We start from the raw sequence: 16,810 nt of genomic DNA, 5'->3' as shown, positions 1-16,810 counted from the left end.
TCCGGGTTCCTTGGACACCACCCGGCCCTGTGGCAGTGCCCTCAAAGCTGCTCCTGCAAGGAGAGGCCGGAGCGGCTCCGTCCTGGCCCCCGGGACAGGCTGCCTGCGGATCAGCACCAGGGTAGCTCAGGAGAGCCCCTCTCCGGTTTCTCCCGGGTTGCATTCGCAGGCTGCTACCAGCCTGTCTGACACCTGAAGGGCCCACTGTTCTTCATGGACGTCATGTAAATCTGTGATCAGGAAGTCCTTGCTAAAACACGAGGGTTATTACACTGCTCAGGTGTAAATTAGTGGATAAAGGCAGCAACTCTCCCCAGGGAGGCTGCAAAACAACACGAACAGAATTTACAAGCTTTTTACTAAATTCTGCAAAGATCAAAGCCTTAAAGTGCCACCGCTGAGTCTCAGACAACCAGAAGGAAACCTGTAAGCCACAAAATGTGTTACTTAGAGAGTGTCTCTTAAGTGTCTCTGTCCTTTGGTAGTCGTTAAAAATGATAAATATTTTTTTCAGCTGGACTTATCCTCAGTATGGTTGTGTCTGATCTCTCTCATACGCTGACAGGCTTTTGGAAAACCTAGTTCAGAAGGAGAAAGAGTACCAGACCCTCTTACAACAATCTTTGGAGCAGAAAACTCAGGAGCTGCACTTGCTTCGATTAAAACTTAAACATGAAGGTATGAGGAGATACTGCATACTTTGACAGCTGCACACAAATATATTGGATTGTGTGTTTATTTGATTTGGCTCAGGGTAACTTGATAGACTATTTTATGCTTCAGTAGCTTGAAAAGCATCACTCCTGCCCTAGTTTCGAGGTTATCAGCCTATACTTTTGTTTTCTTTTAAAGACTCCCAAAGGTCTGCAGCAACTTTTGGAGAGAATGCAGACCCTGAGCTGAGGAACTGGCTGAAACAACAAGGAGCAGACTCGGATGCCATTAAAAGGGTAAAAAAAAAAATAAATTAAACCCCAAAAAAAACACCTTTTAGAAAAAGGTCATTATAGTCATAATGAGCAGTTTGGTTTCAAAGCAGGAATATTAATTTAGGAATAAATTTGCCTTCTAGTTCGCTGAAGAAGATTATACACTAAGTGCTGTCCTTAACGATATCACTAAAGATGATCTGCGGTATCTTCAACTGCGGTAAGAAAGTACTTCTTAGTTCTTTGTTTAGAGTTTAATTAAAGTAATTTATAAAAAGAACTTTTTAGAGGTTAGGTAATTCAAGTAGGTCAGTGGCAGTTTAGCAGCAACGGCTATGAATTTCAACTTGGGATTTTCTGTTCAGAGTTTTTCACACCTTAACTGACTCAGCCTAACATCTCAGGTGCTTTGAACCACCCAAGTTTTGTCATTTATCAAGGCTGGAAACTATTTCTGCACCATGCAGGACGATGTAATCATATGGAAAACAGCTGTGAAGAACTTGATTCAAGTCCTTTCATCATCATTCTGTTAAGGCCTGGCTGACCTGGAAGTTGTTTCAGCCATAACCTTAAAGCAGCGGAGTGTTTGCTGTGTGCTGTTCTAGCTCAGATATTCCTGGGATTTCTAGAGGTTACTTCTTGCTGATGTTAAAGTAACGGAGATGAGGAAGTCTTCCCCTAACTGTGCTCCATTCTTCTTCGTACAGGGGGGGTCTTCTCTGCAGAATTTGGAATGCAATATTAAACCACCGACAAACAGCTGGTAAGACAGCAGGGCAGAAGATTAAAGCTTCGGAAGGAGAACGTGCAATGGGAATAAGCAAATGAGATACATTCCTAACACTTAAATTATTAGATGTACATATGTATGTATAGTGGCCTTGCAGGTTTTGCACAGTTATGTGGCTCGTTTGACCATCAGTGTAATACACAGTGAATAGCAACAGCTTTTAAGTCGGTGTCAATGCACTGGAATTATTTATGAGTAATGCAGAAGTCAAATGTCTATCACTGTAATATAAAGCATCAGCTGAAGAAAGAAACCACCTTTCTGCAAACAGGTACGACACACCTGAACTGGCTTTAGCACTGTGAAAACTTATAATGTGTTACAGTTCTGCGGGCTGATGGTTCCAGCAGGGAGGGGATAGGCTCCAGCCTCTGTCACCTCTTCACAAGGCAAATGTACATAGCTTTTTGTATTAAAGCTACTCCCACTGAACTACTAAGAAAAGCCTGGTGTGATGTTTTCATTTAGTAACTTCTCTGCAGCAAAAACACAGCAGCCAAATGGGGGTTTTGGTGGGTTTTTTTGGAAAGTGGTTCATCAAGAAACAAAGCAAACGGACCACCAGATAAATGTGGTTAAAGTTTAATTTTTATATATATTTTTTTTTTTACACTGTACATAACACATACAGCAATCTAAAGAAAGGTCAGTAAAGCAAGTATACAGCAATTTAAATAAACTGCTGCTTTCTCTTAATTTAGCTCCTTCTGAAACAACATTCAATGTGTTTAAGAAAAATCCATACTGAGGTGGATTTCCCTACACGTTTTGAAAAAGCTTTTAAATAAACTTAAGGTTCGCTTCCGAGTCATTATAGTTCCTGTAAATGCACTCACTTATCCTTATAAATAAGTTACACCAACCACGAGGCCTTTAGCTGACAGACTTGTACCTTATCCACTGGTTTGGGCCACGCACCTCGAAGGGGGGCTCATTGAAGTAGATATGGTTACCTAGTTCTTCCAAGGGTGGCTCTGGGTCAGTGGTAGCAAACTGAGCAGCTTCCTCAATCTCCTTCCGTACTGCCACATCAATTTCCTACACCAAAAATGGACACTTATTAGAAGACAGCTCAGAAAAAGCAGCATAATTTTGAATTTAAGTGCCATGATTAAGTATTGGTCAGAATTGGTGTTAACACTGTCTATAACAAATTAAAAACCTGTGAAAACTTCCTTCCTCCTCCACCACAGCCTTCGTCCCTTTTGGCTAGTATGGGTCGCTTACTGCCAGGGGAACATGACCCCACTGAGCCTCCACATTTTCAATTCTGATTCTGCGAAATACTGAGCATGTCAGTGTCACTTTTTTTTTTAAAAAGAGTTGATGATTTTACAACATTCGCTTAGAGGGTTTCTGGCTTCTTCTCTAGGATTTTTCACTACTGATCATTTCCCTTTCAGAGGCTTAACCCCTTCCCCGGGTGGTCCAGAAAGCCTGGACAATTTTGATTTCTACATGTCAGTGTATGACAAGAGCTGTACTTGAAACACTGACACACCCACACACACCCCCCACACACCCTTGCCTTGCGCTGCTGAGTTTCAGTCAGCCCCCAAGCACCAAACGCCTTTCCAGCGGAGTGCAACCGCCTTAGTCGGTCTGCATCAAAACCTCGCCTTCACCAACGAAAGTGACGTTAAAACAAACTTTAAAGAACGTCACAGAAGAGATGCACAGTACCCTGCGCTGTGCTTCTCAGAGATGATAGACCATTGGTGTGTGAATGTTCAAGAGCCTGCTTAAACAGCAGCTCAGAGCCATACCTTTAGCTCTTCAATGCTTGCAAGGTTATTGTTGACCATTCTGTCCTTCAGCAAGGTAATGGGATCACTTTTGCTTCTCACTTCTTGGATTTCTTCTCTCGTACGGTAGCTAGGAGCAAGACAAACAAAGACATGACCTTCTTCAGGGGGTACCCGTGAATGGAGGCAACGTTCTGGCCACAGCTCACTTTCAGAAAAAGGTGTGACCAAAGAATGCCAGGAACACAATGGAAGCACGGCACCATGGCCCACTCAAAGGGTGGCATGGCTGCAGCTACAGACCTCTTGGCTCTGTACGCGGCAGCAGAGCTGAAGGGGTTGTGGACTGGCACGTAAGGCAGGCCAGGGAAGGGGAGCAGTCCCCGGCTGACACCATTGCTGTGAGGGGCCGTACTTCCTCCTTCCCCTCTCCCCCTCGTGCCTGCTTCCACTTCCCTACACGTTCCCAGCAAAGCGCCGGGACGCACCCCTGCTTCACGCAGATAAAATTCCAACCTGTCAGCTGGAGCAGCGCCCCAGTCCTTCTGGCACCTGGGTAGCTGTGTTCTTAAGAAGTGCTCTGCTTGACCTGACAGTCCAAACTGTTCTTATAGTTTCAACTTACGGGATTTTAAAGACTCTAAAAAACCCTGGAAAAGCACGCTGCTTTCCAGTCAAAGCTGAATTACCACACACCATAAAGTCACACTGAAAGCAGAACTCATCAATAGAAAGCACAGAGGTTTAACTGACTTCATGCTTGTTCTACAAGTAAATCTCTCAATCCTGCAAGTAAAACAAGAACATTGCATGGCCACAGATCATCAGCTGAGTGACAAGATGAGTGGTCAGACTACTCACAGCAGTTTCATCACAATCTTTATGTGCACTTCACAATAGATTTAAACATCGAATCCATGACAGTTTCAGGATTTTGACCCTCAATACTTATTTGTTTTCGGTGCCAAGAAAGAATGTCACGGTACCTTATTCCAGGGTCACTCATACTGTGGCCATGGTAGCGGTACGTCTGTAACTCCATCAGAATAGGACCCTGGAAAAGAACACCACTGAGAGTGTTACTGCCTGGAGGGACAGATGTGTTGTCACAGAAGCAAGTATTTGCTACAGGTGAATTGCACCAGTGATGAATGATTTCAATTCAGTGTTTTTTCTCAGTTCAATCTGCACAACATTATCAGAACTAGTAAAATGAAACTTTTTCAAACGACAGCGTATGTTGATAGCGTAAGCATTTCTTCTCATGTTCTTATAGAGCAGCATTAAACAATTTCTTCCAATGTCATCCCACCATTACTCTGACTATTTCAAATTTCTTGTTGTTTCACTGTAAGATTGTAACTCACAGAAGCTTATTCTTCTGTACGAACGCTTTTCTTTTTCTGTTCCACATTCCCAGCATTACTTCACCAAATATTAAGAATCTTCAGAATCAGTGTATCACACTTGGGTGACAGACACTAATGGTGACTCACAAAACTTTTACTTCACTTTCCACTTGTAAATACAGAATGACTACTACTTTCCTTGATGCTTCCTCTAATTAATCTCTTCACAAAGAACACAACTGCCTGACAGTCTGCACACCTTTCACAACAGAATTTAACTGGGGGAGAAATAGGGGAAAAGATGACAGGGCATCAGGATATCTATATAATTTTTTTAATGCTTGGTTAAATACCAATTGCATGTTAATAAATTCTAACAAAATTAAAGAACCACTCAATTGCTTACAGGTTCAATACTGTGGAGAAAAAAATGAAATAATGATCCAATAAAGTTTCAACAGTGACTGGAGAAAATGGGCTAGATGAGGAACTTTTTATGCAGCAATAATCTGGCTAAGAATTTCACCTGTGGAAAAGGAATGGTGATCACAGACTTACTTTTCCAGCTCTACAGTACTCGGCTGCAAACTTTGCCGCTTCTCGAACGCAGAGAACATCCATGCCATCCACCTGGTAACAAAAACTACAAGTTGAGGCAAAAATGCCAAACCCCAAACTTCCAGTTTCAGAACTTGCACAAGCGCTGTAAGAATTCAGTTTCAGTTTTCCTTTATTTACAAATATTTTTTTAAATATAAGAAATACAGACATATGTATGTATTGTGCAGGTGTGTGCATGCACATCCCCTCACTCCCCCCTCACCCCCCCCCCCAAAAAAAAAAGGAAAAAAAAAAGCTGTGCTTGTACTCGCCCTGAGCCCTGGAATAAAGTCTCCTCGTTTGTAGTAGTCGGTACTGGCTGCGGCTCTTTCCACCGACGTTCCCATTCCGTACCGGTTGTTCTCACAGATGAAAATACACGGCAACTTCCACAAGGCGGCCATGTTGTACGTTTCAAATATCTGGCCCTGAAAGAAGAGCAAGGCACACATAGACAAGGAGCGCAGCCCTCAAGCATTAGGCTCGACTGAAAATCCTTCCGTTGCAGAGGTCAGCGAGGAGAAATGTTAATACTGGAAGTGATCTGAAACCAGCAACTTGCTGCAGCTCAGCAGGAATAAAAGAGAAGCTACACTACATAAGGTAACTTTAACAGTTTATAGAACTTGATTTTTAAACCTATTTCAGTATCTGTGTTAGGGTAGCACAAAACCTTCAACTTTAACTGAAGGATTTCAGCAACAGTCATAAAGAACTTCACAACTGATTAATCTGGCAGGACGCTGCTACAGCACAGTAAAAGAAAAGTCTGAGCACAGTGACTGCATCAGCCTTGCTACTCTATGTCAGACAGGGACAACCAAGAACCAAGACCTCCACCTGTATTTTCAAAGTGGAAAATTGTACCAGCAGTACACTCTAAACCACCAGTTTCTTATCTGGCTTACTGTCTCTGCTGCTAACATGAATGTCAATAGCAAGTGGCTCTGCGAGACGCTCTGTCCTTCGCTGCTACCGTTCAGAGCTCTCCTCGCAGTACAGAGACTTCAGGGTATTACGCGTAGGTGAGCCACTGGAAAGAAGACAACATGAGTAACTAGAAACTCCTCCTCCCATGACTTGCGCAGTGTTTGAACACCAAACCATTAGCCCCACTCACTCCCTCAGTATCTCAAGCACTCCAGGAGGGAAGCTTCCCCTCCACTCCAGTGGCAAGGGCAGAGTTTAAAATGGTGGTGGGGAAGGACAGAGACAGAGCCAAAACATGATAAAAAAATCCAAGCATATGCTACATTCCTGATATATAAAGAGCATCTAGCAATTCACTTCTTAACCATTCATCTGCACCACTGCTGTGAAGACTACACAGTGCTTGAAATGCAGCCCTGCTCAAATGCCTAAGGCAACACAAGTAAGATGTGCCAGGGTCCAAAATCTGCAAGATGCCCAGCCACCGATGTGAAGCTGGTCTTGGGGAACAGCACTTCACAACAATAGCCCTAAGAAAAACTGCGGCAGACGGCAGGCCAGAGGGCGTACAGCGCCTTCTCTCTCCAGAATCGCTTTTTCAGTATCAATGAACCCCTTTAATAAGGCACCCTTGCAGCAGACAGCCCAACACACAGACCTCAGCACGAGCTCCACGTCAGCGCTGCCTGCGTTGCAGGCACTACACTGGCAGGGTGAAAAGTGCCCTCTCCACCACCCCGAAGGGAAACGGGTAACCCACAGCCCCACACTGGACACAGCTCCTTTACCTGGTTGGCTGCACCATCCCCATAGAGTGTCAGACAGACTTCGTTTTTACCAAAGTATTTACAGGCCAGCGCAATCCCAGCTCCCAGAGGAACCTATTGCGGAGTGCAGGACAAACCCAAATGTTAGGATAATGTTTAGAGGAGTTGGAGATAGGCAGCTTATGAACCATAAAGAGACATTTACCCCATCAGAGATTGCTCAGCAAACACTTTAACAACCCACTTCCATTTGTTCCAATCTGTATTACAGCCAAAATATAAACATTAACTATATTCTCACTTCGGTTCATTTTTGCTACAGTTTACAAAATGGTGAGCAAACCAGAATAAAGACATAACAGATTGAATAGCCACAGAGCAAGGGTATCTGCATACAAGCTCACACCACAAAAATGAGAGGAAAATACTGGCACAGGACACGAGCCAAATTCAACTCGTGCCTTAAAGCAGAATGTGTATATGTGTATACCTGAGCACCAACAATACCATTGCCACCATAGAAGTTTTTGGTATACATATGCATTGATCCTCCTTTTCCCTTCACACATCCTCCTTTTCGACCTGAAACATGAATAACAAGCATTTAGTTTTTTCAGAAGAAAAATACTATGCAAATGGGAACATCTAATTAAATTCCTAAAGGTAATAACGCTAAGACCATGTTGCTGTGACTAGATTCATGTGGAGTTGTGATACAATGGCCTCTTCCCAAAGAGTTTACCGTTAAATATATCACAAAACAAACAAGAGAAGGGGGGGAAAAAAAAAAGAGAATGATAATGAAAGCATAATTCAGGAAATGCAGACTGAGATTAAGAAGAATTTTTAAAACCAACCAAGAAGTTTCAGTGTCCTATGATACAAAAGCACTTTCCGAAAAATATGGTGGGTTTTTTTTAATAGCCAACATGGTCTAGATTTCTCATACACATAACCTGTAAGAAGAAGTATATACAGCCCTTACTACTTCTGGCTTCTGCAAGAAAGGTGTGAACACTGTTCCAAATTAGTTGCAATAACCTACACTTCTCTTCCCTGTGATAGTAACCAGAAGTAAAAATTACTGATAGGACATTTAAAAAAAACAAAAAAAGAAAAACAAAACACAACAAAACCACCACAAACTCCCCACCCATAGATAAATATCAAAAAGTCAGGCAGCCCAGCTTTATTCAAGCTGTAGTTTGAAGATAACTGGTGGTCCGTGAAGCACTACAACAAACCCTATTTAAATGAGCTGATCTAAGAGCACAGAATTTCTCATCAGCCCATTCCATTTCTTATTCTGTTTTGTTACAAACTACAGAGGCTTCCATTTTATTTCTAGTAAGCACAGCTTATTTGGTTGATTTGCTTGCCTTAGCCTTGGTGTGCATTTTAGAAGCTGAACACTGGATCTCTTTCTGCAATTTGTACTTCTGTTCCTTACTTAGTAGTGAATTGTTTTTTATTATTGGTTTCTCTTGTACCTTCCATATGCTTATGAATTGGTTTCATGTGAGCTTTTATGGATTCTGCCAGTTAGAGCCAAAACAGAAAAGAAAACAACAAAAAAAATTGTCTAAATTTAATCAGAAGACTATTTCTATTAAGTGTAATTAAACTTCAGCAATCTCCCTCCACTTTTCATACAATCCTTCCTTGTATCATAGCTAAGAACTCCTGATTTACCAATGCCATTTTTTGCTGTACTTTCTACTTTCCTTAGAACAATCTGTCTTGACGTCCACAAAACCATTTCTCGACGAATTGTCAATTTTCCTGAAAAGTCCTTTTCTGTAGTTTGTTTCCTGCAGGATCTTACCTACTAGTCCTTGCGTGACTGCTTCCTGCTCCTTCAAGGACTTCTTAATTCTGTAATTTTCGCGTCATTCCAACTCAGGCTGTCTTTCAGTTTGGCATTTTCAGTCAAGATCTTTATTTGCAAGAACCAGCTCTAGCAGCACTCCTCTCCAGAAACTTGGCCTGAGCATCATTTCTTGTAACAACAGTCCCTGTACTGCAGCTGCTCTTTTCCAATTAACCCCGCTAAACCCAAGCATAATGCTACAGCACATGATGCATGTTGTGAAAAGAAATAAATTGATATCATCGCTGATATTTGCAGTTTCAGGGCCAACAGCAGACTTCAGTCATGACAATCTCCTTATTTACTCTCCCCTCTCTTGTCAGTATCCAGTGACACCTGGCGAATCGATCATCCACCAGACTCTGGGCTTTTGTGAAGGTTACTAACCTGCGTTCTTAACACACACATCCATTCTTCGTGTATGAAGCCATACCTCCTCTCTGCCTTCAAAATGCACTTTCCTGTATTAATGTTTTGAGCATGCAAATTCTCAGATAAAGACTTTATTATATCAATGATTCATCAACACCTTCAAACTCCTCGTTCATTTTTCACTGCTGGCATCCTTTCACAGACCTCTAAGAGCTCAGCAGGCCGACCCACTCCTCTCTTCCTGGCTCCACCTATGACCCAGTTGTGAACAACCTTCTCTCCATTCCACTAAATTTTAGATCTGTCTAGATAATGGTCTTGTTACAGTTAAATTATTCCCAAACCACTCAGTCTATGATTACAGGGAGTGTTTACCAGCCTTCCTAAGGCTTCAGCAGTTTAGTTCTGAAAATCCAAGTCTGTCTCTCAGGGAGGGTAATGCCTTGTCCTATTGAGAATAAATGTCTACCACCAGCAAGCTCCATTTACACAAGCTGCTGTAGCACCACAAATACAACATATGGCATCAAGAAAAACCTTCTGAAGATGCGCTTTAGAACTACCAGTACGTAAAATCTTCTTTATGACATATGTTTCGTAATAAAAAGTGGTTGCAGAATAAAATTAGAGAATTGATCTATTGTGCTATGTCACAAAACTGCTTCTGAAGCCCCAGTATGCTTTGTGCATCAACATAATTTTTGAATTTAAATTAAAAAATCTGACACAAGTACAGCAGCATGCAAATCCTCACTTTACTTTGCACAAACCTGTAAGTTCAGCGAGAATTTCTCGGACAGGCACTCCTCGTGCATAGGTAAAGCCATGAGCTCTGTAAGCTGTTATCACATGGTCTGTAGGCTTTATGGCAACCTCAAGCCCTACACAGCAAGCCTCCTGTTACAAAGGAATGAAGAAAAGCACACAATTTTCAGTCAGCAGCATGGCAAGGGCTAGCTATGGTCCCAAATAATTCAAATACCAGCAGAAAACAGGAAGAGCACAGATAGAGGAGACTACCTCAAACCCCAAGGTCTCGCAGGCCTGTGTTTGCAGAGCCTGGAGCTACAACAGCCTTGGGTTCTGAATTCCAGCCTGTCTTGATTTTGATTGATTAACAAAAGCAGACAGGAGGTGAACCAGAAGCTACAAAGATCTGTGGACTTCTTCTACAACTGTCTCCCAAATGAAGCATATAAACAACTGCAGTTCAAAAATGGCAGGGGGGAATGGAGAGAGATGTTCATGAAGTCCCTTCTCCTGGCTGTTGCTTTTTAGTGGGCAGACGATCTAGAGCCACTGGAACAAAAAACACCAACGAAGCTTGAGGAAGAAGATTTGGGCCTCCAAACGTGTTTAACTTAATACGCCAGAGTTGTTTATTCCTCACATTCAGCTGATCTTCAGCTGCACCTTATCTTCTCTCTCTTCCTATTGCTGTCCCAAGATCTCAGGGATCCCCTTGTGTGTTCAGACATTGCTTTTAAAGAACTAATGAACTAAATCATGGACCCATCTACAATTTCAGACATTGTACATAGATACTCAGTTCTAGATTTACTCTCTGCTCTATTCAAACACCTACATTAAGGTAAGGTAATATAAAACCTTTCAAAAAAAAAAAAATTCTTACCTGACCATCATATAAGTGGCAGAAGCCACGAATAATCTTCTGCTTGTACAGCTGGTCAGACTTCAGCTCCATGCGTCGTATGGTCTGCATTGTCTTGTAGTAATGGAGCCCTTCCTCTCGAGTCATTACTGCCGTGGTACTAGGGCCTTCTTCCAGGCGATGGAGGTCACATTTCTGCAAAGTTGAACGAGTACTTGAAAGTAATTCATCCCATTTATGAGTATCACTTTTTCTTATCACATACCGCTTTCAAATTCAGCTTTTAATATCTCTTAAAAAAGAAAGCCAGCAAGCCCTAAATTCATAGATCAAAATAACTGTAAAGTTTGTGCATTATTTCCAAATTCTGGGAAATACAAGCTTTATTTGTAATAAAGACAGATTTCCACTCATGAAATAAAGCCTTGTAGTTCCTACTAGCAGTAGGCAAACTAAAGTCCTCACAAACACCATAAAAGCACATTTACGTGGTTGCTGCACGCCAAATACTTGGTAAGAGCTACAGAGGCTTAGTGAAGAGACAAGACATTTTCCTTTGTGAAACAGTTTGTAAGTTTTGGTCCTAAGACACGAATTCACCTCCTCTACCACCACTTCTTACAAGCAGTAATAAACCACTGTTGCACCAGCCACCCTGCCAGTCAAACCATAATGTGTACCACAACTTCCTCCCCAAACCATGGGCTCAACAGAGTTGCATGGAGGTCTGATTTTAAGTACCCACACAAAACAGAAATTAGAAGAAAAAAATCCAAAAACCACTCAAGTTCAGTGGAGCAGACCAAACAAATTACTCCGTCAGTGCAGATTAAACAGCCAAAATACTGATATACAGATTAAAGACAGTTTATATAAAAGCAAAGTCTCTCCAAAGCAAATCCACTGACAGCTAGATGAATTTGATATAACACATGTGCACACTACTCTTAGGACAGCTCTGCTTCAGAGTTCACATAACAATAGAAACTTAAGAGTCTTGTAATCAAGACAGGACCAAATGGTAAACACTGTATCTACTCAGAAAAGACTTTTCATATAAACATATTTTCCCCTCCCTTCTGCCTGTGAAACAATTTTAATACTTTAAGGCACGGACAAACAGGGAGAGGGTAAAAGGAAAACTAAATAATTTCTTTCCAAGTTTCTTTTATCAGTTCCTAAATGAAAAGCCAGCACAAAAGCTACTGCCAACAGAAGCATCACTGTTTCCTTGGACCTAGCCACTGTGGAAAGCTGACAGAACGCACATTTTTTGAGCAGCACCAAGTCAAGCATTAAAGAGGACGCCATATTTTTTCCTCCTATATTGCTGTACATCTGTGATACAGCACCCATGACTCCATAAACAAAAGGGAGATGGAAAGACGAGTATGCAGCAAATACCAGCTATTTGTTTTAAAAGCTTTAAGGAAGCATTAATACTCTTCCCTCAGAACAGAAAAGGTTCTTTGGCTTCTTTGTGATTCCACTCAGACTTGTGCTGCAGTATCACAGCTGCAAAGAATCACAACTTCACATTCTTAAGAAACAGGTAACATTACTACATACTGCCCAGCACAGTACTTTCAGCTGCATTTAGCAATCAGGCCAGATAGCGAGGGGTTTGGTTCTGGAATTTGGACCTGTTGGAGCAGGTCCAGAGGAGGGCCACAAAAATGATCAGAGGGATGGAACACCTCTCCTGTGCGGAAAGGCTGGGAGTGCTGGGGCTGTTCAGCCTGGAGAAGAGAAGGCTCCGGGGAGACCTTATTGCAGCCTTCCAGTACCTGAAGGGGGCCTATAAGGAAGATGCAGACAGGCTTTTTAGCAGGGCCTGTTGCGATAGGACAAGGGGTAAATGGTTTTAAACTAAGAGAGGGCAGATTTAGACTGGATATAAGAAAGAAATTTTTTACAATGAGGGTGGTGAAACACTGGCACAGGCCGCCCAGAGAAGCTGTGGAGGCCCCCTCCCTGGCAGTGTTCAAGGCCAGGCTGGACGGGGCTCTGAGCAACCTGAGCTGGTTGAAGATGTCCCTGCTCACTGCAGGGGCGTTGGGCTAGATGGCCTCTAAACGTCCCTTCCAACCCAAACTATTCCACGGTTCTAAATTAAAGCCATATTTTTCTAACTGAAAAGGGGGCAAGTCCATCATGTCAAGATCTAAAACAAACAATTACAAGAATGCCCAGTATTAAGTGTTCAGCTTCTTTACCTTAATTTCAAATGTAGCTTCACTTGCAAAGTCTGCATAGTTACGTGATGCGACCATCACTCGCGATGCCTTAAAAAAGACAAAACCAAAACATTAGCAGTATTTAAATATAATTATCAAAAGTAAAATTCTCAAATAATTTCTAACAGTACTCTCAAATTGAAATAATTTGTGAATTAAACCCGCTAGTGTCATATCCTTATAGCACTAAAGAACTTTTATTTTGTACATATGTGCTAGAAGTCCTTTAAAACCCAGTATTTAAAATTAAGATTAGAAAAAGAAAAGAGAGTTTTAACTTTGTAATACCCCTGACTATCTAAAATAAAACCAGTAAGTTTCAAAAGACTGTGAAAGGCATCAAAACTACAAAAATCATTATTTTTCCCTTCACTTGCCAGATTGCCTATATAAGTGCGGACAGCCAAGACAGATCTTGATGACTGTCTGCGCTGACTGGAATTTTGCCTTGACAGAACAAAAAACATTTTTTTTTTTTTTTTTAAAGAAACAAAAAACAAAACCACCCAAACACAGCAAAACAAAACAATCCAGCAGATTTCCAGCCTATGAACTACTCTCACTCTTTCTTTTCAATAGGAAGAGAAGCTGGGGCGATGCAAGGCAATAACAATGAAGAGAGAGAGTATCATTTAAGTGGGTAACAGCATGGCTGCTACTAAAAAATGATACAGAAACATAAAAGGTGACATACCTGAGGAGACATGAAACACAGAACAACAGAAAGTATGGCATGGTAGAGGAGAGATAAAAAGGATGAATAAAAATATATTACTGTTCTGTCTTAAAGAATGAGCACAAGCTATTGACTAATCAACATCTGGTGTTTTTAGATAACTTTAGTAAGCTTCACTGCAGCATCAGGTAGGATATTCATCTGTCCACGTATGCACTGTGGATGTAGTATAAGAAATGCACTGCATCTTTAGCGGCAAAATTGTATTGCTAATTAAGTTACACATAAATTTTAGCAGCTCATTCAACCATGGAATTCACATACATTTAGCTGAAGGTTTGTTATTTCAAAATTTTGAGAACGTCCACATCACTGTCTCCAAAAAAGGTCTGACTGATAGGTATAAAGCTTGGAAAAAAGTCAGGAGAAATTCCTCAGTCCATCTTGGTTACCTACGCTGTTGCCTATTTGATTTAGCAATCATGATCTCCCTCCTCCCCTCCCACCCCATTATCAGATTAAATATTTAGAGTTTTTAATTTAAAACAAGTTTCTACACTGTCTACCACATTGCATCAGTACTGTCAGTCCAGAAAAGCTGGTTTACTTCTAGAGTTGGAAGTAAATCAAGAGTTTGGGATTCGCAGAATCACAGGATAGCAGAGGCTGGAAGGCGCCTTTGTAAGCCACCTGGTCCAACCCCTCCTGCCCTGAATACGACATAAATGCAAAAGTTCAATACATGGCTAGTACACACGTCAGAAACAAACCTTGACATAACTGATTCAGGTCTTACCTCACTAACAGCTCCCTAGGATAGCAGCATTTGGAAGGAAAAAATAAAATAAAAAAAAAAAAAAGAAGAAAGAGAATAGTAAGTAACTGTAATAATTAGGACAAGAGAAGTCAGCAAATTATTAGCCAGCTAGAACACTGTAAGAGGTAGTTTCCTTACAGGTAAGCTCTGCATCACAGAAATCCATCTTTACGCTTTGTAATACGCTCAAAGTAGGTATAAAACACTGCTTTATGGATTAAGGCTCCTTCTATTTATTCCGTAATTTATACCTTTGCAATAAATGCACAGGAACAATTCAAGACAAATATTTCCATATCTGGCAATCACCAGGATCCAAAAAACCTCTGTTCAGGTATCCAAACCAGATCTAGTTTGGACTTCCAGGAAAATGCAGTATGTCAGGAGCAGGCCTAGTACTTGCAGTAAGGAACTAATTGTAGGCACCCATGTTTAAAAATTTTAATATAGCTATTTTAATTGTAAATTAGGAAATACTTTCAGATACATAGTCCCCACGGAGATAGGAAGATCTTCTGGTAAATCTGCTCTCTCGTGCCATTCTTGTGAATGCAGCCACCTGCCTGCTTTTTCCACAAGAAGTGAATGCGAGGTGAGCTACTTCCGAACGGTGGCACAGTAACAGATCTGCTCTCCAGGGCAAAAAGGCAGCCGACTTCCAATCACCACAAAGTACCCTTCAACGCTGACTTCACCTCGCCAACAATCTTTTTCAGCAGGGTTAATTTCTCCTCATGGCCACAGTAATGGAATAAGGACAATGAAAAGGTAAAAGTAAGTTCTGAAGCCTTCTCACACAGAAGAGATAAAACACAACAAACGAAACACTACTGCTAATAAAAACCAACAAACAACGACCAGAATTTGGAAGAACATTCGGGAAGAGATGAAAAGAGACCGCTGTCTGAGCGAAGAAATGCGAAGCAGCTCAGCACAGGCCAGACGGCCGCAGCCAGCAGGGAAGGAGCAGCGCACGCTGACCCCCTGCGCGGGGCCTGACCCGCGCCGACGCTCGGAGCACAAACGCACGAACCAAGCCGGAGCGAAAGGCCCAGCGCAGGGTTCCGGGAGCCAACGGCAACGCTTCGCACCCGCTGAACGCACGGACAGCAGAGAGACGGCGGCGCGCAGAGCTGCCGGGGCTCTCGGGCAGGGCAAGGCAGGGCAGGCAGCCGCCGGCCCCGCTCCCAGCGCCGGGAAGGAGCAGCGGCCCGGCGCGGCCTACGCGGTCCCGCCGCGCTCGCGGAAGGCAGTTACAAGGCGAGACCCGCCGCGCCGTTTGATTTCCACCCGGTTCTGCGCGCACAGCAGGAGGGGGGCCGGGAAATCCCCTTTTTTCTCTTTTTATTTTGCCGCCGGAAGCCGGTAAGCGGGCCGCCGGCCGCTGTCCCGGGGCTGCTCCCAAAGCGCGGGCCCGCGGCGGCAGCCGGGCCCTGACGCCGGGCCGCGCCAGCCCACTCACCGTCCTCCCGGCGGCAGCGGCCGGACCCTGCAGCACCCGGGAGAGCGCGGCCAGCAGCATCTTGCGCATGGAGCGGCGAGGGCCGGCAGCGGGACCCCGTCCTCGAGTCTCCTTCAGCCGCCGCCGCCGCCCCGGCCGCGACCGCCAACCGCCCGCCCCCCGGCCAACCGACCCTCTCCCCGCAGTGACGCCAGCCAGGACCGGCCCCCCAGCGGCGGGCCAAGCGGCGCCTTTCCCTGCGTGCCTGCTCCGCGGCGCGCATGCGCGGCGGGCGGTGGCGGGCGGGGTTCTGGCGCCCCGCGAGCCCGCCAGGCGGGGCGGGCCGGGCCGGGCCTCGCTTCGCCTGTCCTGGCGCTGGGGAGCCCCGGGCGGGGGTCTGTGGCGGGTGTGCGGGAGGGGCGGCGGCGCTGGGGATCAACGAGACCCCCTCCCTCCAGGCGGGAGGGGCTCAGGAGCCGGTCATTAAAGGTCAAAAAGGTCTAATTTGGATTCGAGCAAGCGTACCTGGCTTAGTGCCCGCCCTGGCCAGCCTGCTGCGGGAAGGAGCGTGAAGTAACTGAAGTTAGCTTTTAATTTCATAGGCATCCCACCCCTGCAAACCTAGAACAAAGTCAAAACGTAACTAAATGCTGAAGAGTGCTCTCACCGAAT

General features: G+C 43.6%; 2 protein-coding genes across 5 annotated transcripts in view; one reads left to right on the top strand and one right to left on the bottom strand.

Annotated features, from left to right (window-relative positions):
- The window catches only part of MAP3K15 (mitogen-activated protein kinase kinase kinase 15), a 97,558-nt gene extending 95,361 nt beyond the window's left edge, over positions 1-2,197 (top strand). Inside the window, exons 27-30 of one of the 3 annotated variants that reach the window (XM_075429118.1) lie at positions 566-678; positions 853-950; positions 1,073-1,149; positions 1,640-2,197. In XM_075429118.1, coding sequence (XP_075285233.1) covers positions 566-678; positions 853-950; positions 1,073-1,149; positions 1,640-1,760 — 409 coding nt within the window. In that variant the 3' untranslated portion in view covers positions 1,761-2,197. The remainder of the gene's footprint in view (positions 1-565; positions 679-852; positions 951-1,072; positions 1,150-1,639) is intronic. The other 2 variants (XM_075429124.1, XM_075429133.1) reach the window with 2 other exon arrangements.
- A 91-nt stretch (positions 2,198-2,288) lies between these two features.
- Positions 2,289-16,352, bottom strand: PDHA1 (pyruvate dehydrogenase E1 subunit alpha 1). Of its 2 annotated transcripts, XM_075429186.1 has the most exons (12): positions 16,160-16,352; positions 14,677-14,691; positions 13,184-13,252; positions 10,989-11,162; positions 10,126-10,252; positions 7,604-7,695; positions 7,135-7,227; positions 5,689-5,844; positions 5,375-5,446; positions 4,454-4,521; positions 3,489-3,597; positions 2,289-2,760 (listed from the first exon to the last, which is right to left on the bottom strand). In XM_075429186.1, the coding sequence occupies exons 1-12, from the start codon at positions 16,226-16,228 to the stop codon at positions 2,596-2,598; spliced, it is 1,209 nt and encodes a 402-aa protein (XP_075285301.1). In that variant the 5' UTR covers positions 16,229-16,352; the 3' UTR covers positions 2,289-2,595. The 2 variants fall into 2 exon arrangements, with proteins under 2 accessions (XP_075285301.1, XP_075285308.1); XM_075429193.1 differs by lacking the exon at positions 14,677-14,691.
- Positions 16,353-16,810: the final 458 nt, after the last annotated feature.

The sequence above is a fragment of the Opisthocomus hoazin genome, chromosome 1, assembly GCF_030867145.1.
Source record: "Opisthocomus hoazin isolate bOpiHoa1 chromosome 1, bOpiHoa1.hap1, whole genome shotgun sequence".
Taxonomy (NCBI): Eukaryota; Metazoa; Chordata; class Aves; order Opisthocomiformes; family Opisthocomidae; genus Opisthocomus; species Opisthocomus hoazin.
Note: the sequence above shows the minus strand (reverse complement) of the source record. Positions and strands in the feature narration are given on the sequence as shown.

Excerpts from the sequence above, each read along its gene's own strand:
- PDHA1 (XM_075429186.1), bottom strand. The coding sequence starts at position 16,228 with ATGCGCAAGATGCTGCTGGCCGCGCTCTCCCGGGTGCTGCAGGGTCCG. Across the intron at positions 5,845-7,134 it reads GGGATGGTGCAGCCAACCAG|GGCCAGATATTTGAAACGTA; the intron begins GTAAAGGAGCTG and ends CTCTTCTTTCAG. Across the intron at positions 2,761-3,488 it reads CAAGCATTGAAGAGCTAAAG|GAAATTGATGTGGCAGTACG; the intron begins GTATGGCTCTGA and ends TTTTTGGTGTAG.